The sequence below is a fragment of the Rutilus rutilus genome (assembly GCF_951802725.1).
Source record: "Rutilus rutilus genome assembly, chromosome: 7".
In the NCBI taxonomy this organism is placed as follows: Eukaryota; Metazoa; Chordata; class Actinopteri; order Cypriniformes; family Leuciscidae; genus Rutilus; species Rutilus rutilus.
This window is the reverse complement of record NC_140221.1, coordinates 5,109,466-5,123,140: the sequence shown is the minus strand read 5'-3', so window position 1 is coordinate 5,123,140 and position 13,675 is coordinate 5,109,466. Positions and strand designations below refer to the sequence as shown.

General features: G+C 37.4%; 1 protein-coding gene across 2 annotated transcripts; it reads right to left on the bottom strand.

The window, feature by feature from the left end:
- Positions 1 to 17: 17 nt before the first annotated feature.
- unga (uracil DNA glycosylase a) lies at positions 18 to 10,634 on the bottom strand. Of its 2 annotated transcripts, XM_084412820.1 has the most exons (7): positions 10,439 to 10,634; positions 9,536 to 9,733; positions 9,359 to 9,454; positions 7,315 to 7,412; positions 3,944 to 4,032; positions 569 to 747; positions 18 to 435 (listed from the first exon to the last, which is right to left on the bottom strand). In XM_084412820.1, exons 1-7 carry the CDS (start codon positions 10,523 to 10,525, stop codon positions 295 to 297), a joined length of 888 nt encoding a protein of 295 aa, XP_084268946.1. In that variant the 5' UTR covers positions 10,526 to 10,634; the 3' UTR covers positions 18 to 294. The 2 variants fall into 2 exon arrangements, with proteins under 2 accessions (XP_084268946.1, XP_084268947.1); XM_084412821.1 differs by lacking the exon at positions 10,439 to 10,634 and having other exon boundaries at positions 9,536 to 10,073.
- Positions 10,635 to 13,675: the final 3,041 nt, after the last annotated feature.

Sequence of the window (13,675 nt, the reverse complement as noted above, 5' to 3'; positions counted from 1 at the left end):
AGCAAGTGCACATAACATTCAGTAGAAAAATAGTTTAATGTATTAACAGGCATAAACGAAAACATTCACCAGTGTTAGTGTTTTACATGACTACCTAAAAGGGATAAATGCAGAAAAGTAGATGAAAATGAACAGCAATAAAGTAATTAAAATAAACTATATACCTACTCTTAAACATTCATAACCAACACACTGATCATTTTAGCAGGTAATGAAAAAAAAAAAAAAGGTTACTTTTAAAACAGGACAAACAGCATCCATTTACACGACTGAATCGACCAAACAGGGAAACCTTCACAAAGCGCTCCAGTCGATGGACTTCTTTCCTGACTTCTTCAGCAGTTCATTGGCCTTTGAGAAATGTTTACATCCAAAGAAGCCACGGTGAGCAGACAGTGGCGAGGGATGGACGGCTTGCAGAACATGGTGGCGATTCTACAAGTCAACAATCAGAAAACAAATGTACAACTGTTTGGAATATTTATCGGATCTACTGGCATGTATTTTCTAGCTGTTCAGTTATGAACTGAAAGAATTACACACATCAAGTTCTATGTTTCCAACATACCTTGTTAATCGCAGCCCCTTTCTTCTGAGCATAAGAGCCCCAGAGAATAAAAACAAGACCCTGCATGTTAGTGCTGAGCCAGTGTACCACCGCATCTGTGAAAATCTCCCAGCCCTTGTCTTTGTGAGAGTTGGCCTGGTGCGCGCGCACAGTTAGCACAGCATTCAGCAGCAGAACCCCTACAACAGACATTTATAAAGAGGTTGTCATTAAACACATTTACATGCACAAGGAAATTAGCTTATATGGCTATGTATTCATTATATTGCATCTAACAGTAAACATTTAACTTTTTCAACTTTCTTTAGTGTAATATTGCTGTTTGAGGATGAAAAAGGTCTGCAAAGCTACAAAGCACAAAGTCACTCCAGCGGGAGTTATTCTCTTTATATCAGTAGCCGCGTTTCCATTACCCTTCACATTGCGCAAATTGAAATTGCGAATTGAAAATACGCCCAATGGAAACACGTCAATTTCGCAAAAACTCCCATTTATCGCAAAAAAGTTTTTACGCTCGCATGAGGTGGTTTTTCAGGCAATTCGAAAAAGAAATATTTCGCAAAACTGCAATGGAAACAGTTTTTGCGCATTTACAGTCACCTGACGTAGATGACGCGGTATGTTTGGACAGAATACGAGACAGAGTTCTTTATTAAATTCATAAAAGGACAAAGAATTACAGGAATACTGGATTCTAAACCTCAAATAAATGCCACAATCAAGACCTCGAAGCAGATACGAGTGAGAAACACCCAGAAACACCTCATATGTGCCGCTCATGAGTATAAGGGTCTCTCCTTGCCATTAATGATTGGAAATGTATATGTATATGTTGATGTATATCCCAGTGGCTGGGATATACATAAACCTATCAATGTCCGTTGCCATGATTTTTGGAATGACTTATCGCGAGAGGAGAAAAATGAGGTTTTAGTCGCATAACATCGGTTAATGGAAACGCCGTCATTTTGCAATAGTTTTTTGTTGACATTTAAAAAAAAAAAAAAAAAAAAAAAAATTCACTAAAGTTTTACGCAAATCTGTAATGGAAACGCGCCTATTATCACTGTTTCTGAACTCCCTGAAATGCTTCAGTTGTAGTCTTGAGTTTTCTTCTGGGAACAAACACGTCACAATATTCCTCATTTTAATAATTCCTGCACAAGACATATGCTAAATAAAGGGGTTGAGTTGCTTTAGTAGTGTTTTGAAACTTGATGTTATGGTGAGAGGCGTGACATTTCCAAAACACGCTCTAAGCGGTTGACCAATCACAACACACGGATCCAGCTGACCAATCAGAGGAGCATATTGTCCTTTTCAGAAGGAGGGGCTTCACAGAGACAGGAACTAAACAGGGCTGAGCGTTACTGACAGACTGGGAAGAGAGGTGCTGCAACAATGTAAAATATGTGAAAAATAATGAGTTTTATTTTAGTATTCTAAAACTAGTAATTCTAGTAGAGACTCTAAAGCCTGGAACACACCAAGCCGACGCCGACGAACTAGCGCTGATGAAAGCCTTCTGTGTTGTCGCCTTGTGTTGGTAAAAAAACTGCACTTGAACACACCGAGAGAACTACTGCCGACTGTCTGCCGACCATGTAAATGAGACAACTGTCTATTTCTGCAGATATATTCGTCTATATTCGTCATTCAAAAAGGGAAACCGACACTGCAGGCTGCAGATACACAAACCATAAGCAAAGCAGTGCGTGCTTACTGTTTTGAATATCAATCCTGCTAAACACTTTCTTTATTCCACTCCGCTCATGTTAATATTGAAATATTCACCAAGGAACACTCAGGTAAGATGACGTAACATTAGAGCAGCCTTCTATCTGTATCGTTTTTACTTTTTTGCTCGCTGTTTTGCTATTATTCTCATGCACGGTCTCTTCACTAAGCTGAACAGCCAATCAGAGTTCTCTGTCTCACCGACGGCCCGACGCTGATTCAACATGCCGAATCGGCCGAAAAAAAGCCGACGAGGACCAATTTCTGCCGACAGTGCGAAACCGTGCGGAACAAGACTTTGAAAAAAGGAATAATAGGTCAGATGAGAGAAAAGCATTTTTGCAACCTGATTCAGAAGATTGAGTTAATTGTAGAAAAAGCCAAATTAATATGTAATTCCAAATATTAGTGGTTTAAACAAGTGTTTTCTTTCTTATTTTCTTAATTAACAATGGTTCCAGTCCTACATTTGCTTTGATTTGTTTGCATTGTGCACTGGTCCAATGCTCCTCTCTCTGATAACATAACATTTCTTTTATATTTCCTTTTTCTTATACTTTCAGAGTGAGAGAAGACAGGAAGGAAAGGGAGAAGAGAGAGGACAGCAGGATCAGGAAAGGACCTCGAGCCAGTGGCAGGGTTCGTACAGATACTGTAAAATGAAATTCCAGGACTTTCAAGGACTTTTCAGGCTCTACTTTTTTGGTTTTCAAGGACTTCAATCATAGATATCACTCAAAACAATATCTTTATTATCTTTCAAATTCTAAACAAGGTAAACAGATAAATAAACATATACCAATAAAACAAATTGCAGCACATGCAAAGTATGCAATGACTGTGGCAACATTAACCATTTAATGGTTAACCATGCTATGACAAAGATATCACTTTCCTTTATTCAAACTGATTTTTTCCCGATGACTATATGATTGAGCTGATGAATGAAAGCTGTATCATATACTTGGATATTTATGAGCAATATCGTAGCATTCGTAGTCATGCAAAATATCTTTATATCTTAATCAGATGGGCTGCAGCGTTCATTTTGCATGAAAGTATGGTTTCATAGAAAAAATGTATTTCATATATATTGTCTTTCAATAATTCAAGCACTTTTCAAGTACCTCTTCATAAATATGGCTGTTTTCAAGGGTTTTCCAGGACTTAAATTTCAAAAAGTCAAATTCAAGTACTTCAAGCACCTTGTACGAACCCTGCAGTGGGGCCAGTTGATGCATAAGCATAGCTTCTATGTTAAGACTGTCTTAACTCTTTCCACGCCAGAGTTTACTAAAAAAAGTTGCAAGCCAGCACCAGCATTTTTGATCACATTCACAAAACTTTCATAGCCCCCAGAATATTTTGTTTAATGAATATGCAAACAGTCAATATCTCTAAAGAAATAACAGAGAAAAACAACAACATTTTGAACAGCTGAGAAATCGTGTTTTTGGTAAAATATCTGGTGCAATTGTTTTCATATTGCAATATATATATAGCAGAAAAACTAAACATCGCTATGTCAGTTTTTTCCAGTCTCGTGCAGCCCTACTCTTGACATATCTTGCGGTGTCATCAGTTCTGTAATGAACCAGTAAAGTGCATGCCATGAAAAGGAGAAAGCATGAATCACACCTTGCGTTGCCCATCCTGTGAGATCTCCATGGCCGGGTTGCTCAAAGCCTTCGATGTCTGAAGCCAGTTCTTTGAATATGTTCACCAAGCTGTGAACAGCAAAAGTGACATAAAATAATTGCATCCAAAACGAAGAATCATAAAGCCCTTATAATAATTTGAGTAAAATACATATTTTTATGTTAAGAATAACAGAGGTTGAAATTAAACGTAAGCTGTCAGAATATAATTTCGCACAGTCTCTCGTTAAATGGTCTTTTACAGTTAAGAACCTGAGAATTATGTTTGATTATCTTTTGATTGCCTTTCTTAACCCTGAGGTTCTTATCTCAAGGGCATCAAGCCCATATTGATCCAGACGGATTTTCTCATCTGTAATGGTTCGTGGTCAAAATGAACACAGATTGACCTGAAAATGTAGTAATTTCATCATAAGTGCATTTAATTAAATAAAATGTAGTAATCTCACCATAAATGGATTTAATTAAATATTACTATTTTTCAGAGTCATATTTTTACTTTAAGACCGGAGTAAAGCAAGGAAAACTACAATTTACTTCAACAATGCGACATAATGAACGACACTCGTCTCATTCGTGGAGGTGGAAAAACAAGTTCTTTGTGACATGCAAGATTTATTGTATAAAGATTTAAATTATGCAAAAGAAAGGGTACGAGTCTGCTGTTTTTGTCAATTTTAAGTTTTAATTTAAAATGTATGCGATTTTAATATAAGTACAACATGGTTAAATATTTTACCACTTGCTTGAGCAACTTAATATATAATTATATAGAAGTAATGCATTGAATAATACGTTGTTGAAATTGTGTTTAAACGTGACTACGTCTATTAAAGAGTGTATATGTGTACAAAGAGAATCGCAATGCTGACAAAACTTTTTTTTAAATAAAAGTTGCTGATAAAAATACTGAGTATGTGTTTGTGGTACAGCCGCGGATCAGTTACGCACTGCAAACACAGCAGATGTGAAAGCACTATAGCGCGTGCTGCTCTTGCTCCTGCACACACACTGCACACTGAGTATGTGTGAAATGGGCGAAAGACGCTTATGAAGGGTCCGATCCCGGAATCCACTGCCGCATCAATGTATATCTAATGAGTGATCAATAATCAAGTTATTAATCAATATTTATCCTTCGATAAAATTAAAGGGATACTCCACTTTTTTTGGAAATAGGCTCATTTTACAACTCCCCCAGAGTTAAACAGTTGAGTTTTACCGTTTTCGAATCCATTCAGCCGATCTCCGGGTCTGGCGGTACCACTTTTAGCATAGCTTAGCATAGATCATTGAATCGGACAAGACCATTAGCATCTCTCTCAAAAAAAAAAAAATGACCAAAGAGTTTCGATATTTTTCCTATTTAAAACTTGACTCTTCTGTAGTTACATCGTGTTCTAAGACCGACAGACCTTTTCTAGGCTGATATGGCTAGGACCTATACTCTCATTCCTGCGTAATAATCAAGAAACTTTGCTGCCGTACCATGGGTGCAGCAGGCGTAATGATATGACGCAGCGCCTGAAAATAGTCCCCAGCTCAGTAACTTCCAACGTGACCGGGACTAAGTTTGTCTAACCTATTAGACCTATTTTCAGGCGCTGTCGGGGTGTATGTGCGCTAGTATTCTTTGTTACAGGTCCTGTATTGGTAAACATCTGGCACCCTGGGGAGATTGACTGACTTTAGAAACGCAGTTCTGCGAAACTGGAAGGTCACAACGTGACTCAAACTAGGGTCCAGGTGTCAGCCTTATTACAAATTGAGATATTCTCCAGCATATCAGCCCATGTGTGGAAAACGTCTCTATTTCTTAGCCAATCAGAATCATCCAACCTGAAGTAATGACGTAGTTGTGACCTCAGAGAAAGGTATAATTGCTGTGAAATGTGAATGTATGGCAGAGCGGCCTACGAATTCCTTGCTGAGTATTGCTGAACAATATAGTAACATACACTGCCGTTTAGAAGTCTCTTATGCTCACCAAAGCTGCATTTATTTGATTAAAAAAAAAATATATATATATATATATATACAAAAAAAAAAACAGTAATATTGTTAAATATTAGGACAATTTTAAATAACTGTTTTCTATTTGAATATATTTATTTTATGAATATATTTTAATTTATTCCTGTGATCAAAGCTGAATTTTCAGCATCATTACTCCAGTCTTCAGTGTCACATGATGCTTCAGAAATCATTATATTATGCTGATTTGATGCTCAAAAAACCTTCATTATTATTATCAATGCTGAAAACATGTCTCCACAAAACAAACATAAATCTGATCTTCAATTCCCACGCTATATGCAAATTTGACGGAGTTCACGTCAGCGAAAGCAACAGATATGAGCTGCATTTTATTGCTCATCAGCCAATTTCAAACTCAAAGACCGCAATAGGAGAGAGAGCGGCAACAGCACTGGTACGATCATTTAGTTTCTTTACTTGTAATGAAGATGATTGTGTGTTGAGCGTCTGCGACTTACAGTTTTATTTGCGGTAGTTTGCGCACAGTCTTGCTGAAGAGATACTCTGCTCATCTGCGACGATGTGTGTTGCAGTAGCGCTGTTATATCTGGCTATAACGTCATACAGCCAATAACACGCTCTCACACGTTTCTTTTTTTGGCATTGCTGAGATGAATAACATTTACATAATGTGGTTTCAACAACCAGATGCATTTACACTTGTCCAGTTTCGTCTGGAGTGCGTCTCAGAACAACTCCTGAAGTGGTTTGAGTGATCAGAGTTAAATCCTTCTCAAATGTGTTTTAGAGGGCATTTACACCTGGTCTTTTTACGATCGGATAGCATTCCGATCTGAGAAAACGCATGAAGTGACCAGGAGTAAACAGGCCCTTTAGTTAGAATAATAAAAAAAATGTGTAGTGTTGGGAAACACAGATCTAATATCATTAAATATTAAAGTGTCTGTATAATATGTGTTATTTAATTCAATGTTAGGGGTTGTTGTGTTTGTTTTATGGAGATCTTAGATAATCAGGCCAATAAGAGACTTAACTACAATTTACATTTTTATTATACAAAAAGTTTCATAAAAAGGTCTACAGATTTATAGAGATCAGGTAAAACCATTTAGAAACTGTTTCATGGTTCACAGGAATTGCCCTCTAGCTGCAAACCATTAAAATGTTTGGAAACAGTGATGCCAAAGCCTTGTCATGTGACTTTGGCAGTCCGTGCTCGGAATCACTGGTTTAAAACAAATGGTTCAAAACAAATCAATTGCTAATTTATACATATCACAATATAGTAATCTGTAAAGCTGCTTTGAAATGATGTGTCTTGTGGATAGTGTTATGACGACTGCAAGACAATACCTTGGTGGAGGTGGCACAGGTCTCTGAACGCTGAAGCAAAGCCCGTGAGCCTGGTTCGGCCCATGGTAAGGGTCCTGGCCAAGTATCACAACCTTTACCTAGAATCACAAGAAAAAAATATCATCATAAGGTGCAAGACACAGTGTTTTGTTTTTTAGTTCTACACGATGCCATTTCATGCAACCCCTTTGGACCCTTTTAATTTCTTATGGTTTCCAATCACCACCATAGAAGTTTATATAAATTATTTATCAATGCACATCTTTTTATTTACTTAAAGGCAGGGTAGGTAGGATTTTTCTAAAAAAAAAAAGACATTCCAAATTTGTTTAAACTGTCTTTATATACCAATACATAATTAAAATGTAAGTACTCTGAAAAAGAAAATATAAAAATCGAGTGACTGTAGACCTTTTAATCTGCAATAAACACAGCTCATTATTTCCATTCACTCCCACCCCCTCCCTTCTGAGCTCCTTCCAAAGCGACGCCCCCAAAACACATGACCGCGCGACGCCAAACGCTCAGGCTCAGCTGGAAGACGCATTTATTACCTGAGACGAGTGGAGAGGAAGGAGCACAGTACGTACAGTGACATCATGTCAGAATCACATGTAATAAAATACCTAACTTTATCACTATGAATATAAACAAATAAGATTTATTTTAGTACTCACTATCAAGCTAGCATATCGATAATGGTAAAGTTTCATTCGGTAACGAGCTATATTTATAAGGCAAAGCTAAAAACAGGTTGCATTGATACACGTTTTTCCATTACCATCAGTTACACTGTGATGAAGGTGAATTTCGTGTAAGATTCATAACATATACAGTGTTTTGCATGTAAGAGTTTCCATGATGAAAACATTGTTGACTCTAATGAAGACTAACGTACACTCTGAGTCCGGAGACAAGTACCGCATCGTCGGTTCGAGGACAGGTCCGGGGTTGAGGGCGAAGCAGAGGAGGTCGTTCAAGAGTGCGGGCAGGGTCCGAGGAAGTAGTTTTTGCCTTGTTTGCCTTCGCTGACTGCATATGCAGGTGCTTTGAGCTGAATATTTCCGGGAACGGTGACATGTGATGAGTGGGCAGCGCGCGCAGTGGGGCTCGGGCACGAGACATGAAGGCATCTGATTGGTTCTTTACACTCGGACCGAGTGGCAGTGATTGATCAGCGTTTTTACTGTCCTGCAGCTGCTACAGAGGTCAGATTTTTTTCATTCCTTTTTCTGAACACATAATGTATTGACTACTCTCAGGATGGAAGGACCATTTCACTCAGTATAAAAAAAAGTGTTTCTGAACAGGATTACCTACCCTACCTTTAATGCGCCATTGTAATCTTTAAGCTAAATATCTTCCCCTCCCTCTTGCAGCACATCTCTTCTCTGATGATGTGTTTCCTGGCGCGAGGGAACCTGTCACTCACATGAGATCCACCAATAGCAAACCACAACCATCCATACAATTCCCCATGGACAAAACCAAGTCCCGTCCTACATTTTTTTTCTTGCTTGAGAAGCCATTTCACTCAGATATACGTCACAATAGTAAAGAAAAGACTATCGCAACTTCCATTTCATGTCGACTTTAAAGACTTGTTTCCAAATGCCTGTTTAACATCCGACTGGAAATGTTTTAGGAAAACATTGCTGATGAGCACATGCAAAAATACCACTTCCATCTGAAAATATGCATATCAAAAAGAGATCTTTGCAATGTATGCATGCCATCACATATATGTGCTATTAGGGGATGACTATAAAGCTAATAGATATTAAAAAACAACTAAATTTCTTTGACTTCATAGAGTCTTTAAAGCAAAATAAAGCAGCTAAATTCTCTGTGCAAGCTAAATGCTTTTGAACATAATTCTTTATCTGGTGATTTTAACATTTGGCAACTAAAACCAAAATAAAATTGCCTCCTAAATGTTTCATTTTGTCATTTTTTCCTGTCTAAAGCATTGCTAGGGTTTAAACGCAAAGGAACAACTGATTAGTTTGACCCGCCTTACATACTAACACGACATTAAACTCACATCTTGTATGTCACATGTCCGTGTCCAGGAGAAAACTTCATTTGAGGGAGGATAGATGGTGTGTTTTTTCCTCTCCTCAGCAACAAAAGACATCAACTGCGAAAGACAAGCACTGCTGTATATTACTCTTCTTTTATCAAGGGTTAAAGTTAAAATGATTGTCCATGTCTTACTTACTGACTTAAAGTAGTTCTTCCCGAATTCTGCACTGAGAGCTTTCTTCCAGCTCTCTCCAAACCCGTCCGGAGCAGTTTGGAGAGCAGAGAGCCTTTCCAGGGCCGCCTTTTTGTTTCTGTTGATCCGTTCAAGTTGCTCAGGACTCAGCGATGAAGACGCGCAGGTGAAGTCTTCGCTCTCCAACTTTTGCTTTTTCCCCTGAGGCGATATTTTAATGTATTTGGTTGAAGTCCAAGATCGCTTGGCAGCACGGCCGAGCATTTGTACATTTAAAAAACGAAGACAAGCTATACTTGAAAACATTGTCTATTAGTTATGTCATAGAATGCCTTCTCAAAGTTTTGATGCCAAGACTCAAATGATTTAGTAAACCGTTAGCGCTCCACCATATTGGTTGCAGGCACGACCAGAATGCGCGAGATTTTGATTTATAAACAACTAAAATATGTGCAATTGACATGTAAGCGGTTTTGTTTACAGTAACATTTTCGCAGCATGTTGTTTGAAGTGATAGCCAAAACTACTTCTTCTGTATTATAAAGGTGCATTAGCGCCAACTACTGGACTGGAGTGAGGCCAGCAGATAGACAGGAACAAAAAAAGTAAATAAATATAAAATTATTATTTAATTCAATTATTTGAATTAAATAATTAGTATCTTTCAGATAATTTATTAGGACGTAAAACTACTTCCGGAATTGTGTAAACTACATTTCGCGGGAATAGGGGAAAAGAACAACGAGGTGTCAATCAGAGCCAATTCTATTCGCTCGTGAATGACAATATGTTCAACATATAAATAAAGCACCACCACTTTCATTCATATTTCAAGCGAAATGTGTCGACATATGACTCCCAGTCCAGCCGCAACAGACCAGAGTAAATAAAGTGTGTTTTACTCACATCATCTCTTGCATCTCCTGAGCATGTAAGATTTCTTTTTTTGCACGCGGGCGAAAAGAACGACTTAATACTTTTCTGCCCAATCATTTCCGCAAATAAAATGAATATTTAAACGAAGTCAACGTTAAAAGAGCAATACTCGAGGTATACGGTGCGCGCAATTATAACTCCCGCCAGATGTCAGTGACGTATATATGACGTGAGGACGTCACGTGCTCGGCGTGCGTACATAGAGTGACAAAATAAGATAAAAGTTGTTACATTTAATACTTTACATAAATGTTACCCCTGTAATAGCACACTTTCTAAGTAGGCTATATTCAAAACTATTGAGAAAAAGAAAATGCTATTTTTGTTCTTTTATTTTTACAACACAAACTCTTGAAGTCAGGGTTGACTATAATAGGGTATAATTATTATGTCTATGATGGTCACAACAAAATCTTTGAAATGTCAAAATTACCCCGTGTTTACACTATAATAGCCTAAAGCCTAAATGTTTTTCTCTGGCTTTTGTTTTTGATTTTATTGATGTTACTGTTGTTGTTATTAGTTACTTGGTATAATTTAAAGTAAGTCGATTTTTGCATGAATAAAAAGCTTGTGTATGCCATGGCTATAATGGTTTTGTACATGCAACTCCGTTTTGTTCTGTACTTAAAGCATTATTATTATTATTATTATTATTATTATTATTATTATTATTATTATTATTATTATTATTATTATTATTATTACAATATAGGTATATTAAGCACTTTTTTTTTTACAATATAGGCTACTAGTACTACAGCGACTATTACTATTAGGCCTATTTTCATTAATAATATGATTAATATAATAATTCATGATTATAAATTCTTTAATGAAAAGGGATGTGGCATAGGGGGGAAAGACGGTTTAGGCTATAAGATAGACATGTCAATAAAACCACAGCGACCCTGTGTGGTCACTGGTGAAGCGAACTGCACATCCATTACACTATAGTTAATATTTATTATTTCCAAACAACGTTTTTTTTCTCAACTGTGTTCATGATAGTAATATTTTGTGAGGATGACTGCACACATAATGTGTTGCAATTTTGCCAAAAAACAAGAAGCATTGTTATAATGAGCATTCTTGTTCAGATATACTCACTCATTATCTTTTGCTATGCATAGGCAAGGCAAGGCAAGGCAAGTTTATTTATATAGCACATTTCATACACAGTGGCAATTCAAAGTGCTTTACATAGAAGAAATTAAAATAATAAAAAGAATAAGAATAATTAAAACAGTTTATACAGAAAATACAGTACAGTTCAAACAGTCGGACGAACATTGGCACAGTGCTCATTCAGTAAATGCATAGTTAAACAGATGTGTTTTGAGTCTGGATTTGAATGTGACTACAGTAGGAGCACATCTGATCTCCTCTGGAAGCTGGTTCCAGCTGCGGCTGGCATAATAGCTAAAAGCGGACTCGCCATGCTTAGAGTGAACCCTTGGTATTTCTAGCTGATATGATCCTAATGATCTGAGTGATCTGTTGGGTTTATATTCAGTGACCATATCTGCAATGTATTGAGGTCCTAGGCCATTGAATGATTTATATACCAGTAATAATACTTTAAAATCAATCCTAAATCTAACTGGGAGCCAGTGTAAAGACCTGAGGACTGGTGTGATATGTTCATATTTTCTGGTTCTGCTCAGAATCCTGGCGGCAGCGTTCTGTATGAGCTGCAACTGTCTTATGATCTTTTTGGGAAGGCCAGTGAGGAGTCCATTACAGTAATCCACCCTGCTGGTGATGAAAGCATGAACAAGTTTCTCTAAGTCTTGTCTGGAAACAAAGCATCTAATTCTTGCAATATTTTTTAGATGATAGTATGCTGATTTAGTTATTGCTTTGATATGACTACTGAAACTAAGGTCTGACTCTAGTGTCACACCAAGATTCCTGACTTGATGTTTAGTTGTTTGACCCCTAGAGTGAAGGTATGCGTTCACCTTGAGAACTTCATCTTTGTTTCCAAATGCAATGACTTCAGTTTTGTCTTTGTTTAATTGAAGAAAGTTTTGACACATCCAACTGTTGACTTCATCAATGCACTGGCACAGGGAGTCAATGGGGCTGTAGTCGTTAGGCGATAGGGCTAAGTAAATCTGTGTGTCGTCTGCATAGCTGTGGTAAGCAATTTGGTTCTTTCTCATTATTTGGCTCATTGGAAGCATGTACAGGTTGAACAGGAGTGGCGCAAGAATTGAGCCTTGAGGGACTCCGCATGTCATGGATGTCCACTCAGACTTATGGTCTCCTATACTCACATAATAACCTCTCCCATCTAAGTATGACCTGAACCATTTTAGGACTATCCCAGAAAGCCCCACCCAGTTTTCCAGCCTGTCCAGAAGTATGTTATGATCGACAGTGTCAAATGCAGCACTGAGGTCGAGTAGTACCAGCACCGATAATTTGCCTGAATCAGTATTTAAGCGAATATCATTTATTATCTTTATGAGCGCTGTCTCTGTGCTGTGGTGCGGTCGGAAACCAGATTGAAAATTGTCAAAGTATCCATTCGAGCATAAGAATTTGTTCAGCTGATTGAAGACAACTTTTTCAATGATCTTGCCTATGAAAGGAAGATTTGAGATCGGTCTATAGTTGCTTAATATGGTCTTATCCAGATTGCTCTTTTTCAGGAGGGGCTTGACAACTGCAGTTTTCAGGCAGTTTGGAAAACTCCCAGAGAGAAGTGAGGCATTTACCACTTCTAGAAGATCTGCTTCTAAACTGTTAAACACACTTTTGAAAAATGATGTGGGAAGTGTGTCAAGAGCGCAGGTTGATGTTTTAAGGTGCTGTACGGTAGAAAGAAATAGTTTACTATTTAGAAGAAAGATTATACCAACAACCCTTCTCAAGCAAAACATTTCACAAAAAGTTAAAATGTTTCAAATTAAGATGAAAAGCATTCTGCAGTTCTGATTATTAAATGTTACTGGAGCATAGGTCATATTCCATTGTTAATTTGATGACATAATTCTGAAAAATTAGATCATAATCATAATTATCAGCATAATTTGATGTCAGACGTCACTTGGTTTGATATAATCTAATGTAGAATGGGGTGAATTCATTTTAAGTGGGGTTGATTTCAGGATACTGTATATGATCTGAAATTTGTTTAGCATTTTGAAGTGACGGCTTTGTCAAGTAAAATTGTATTTTCAAGAATAGCAACGTTGT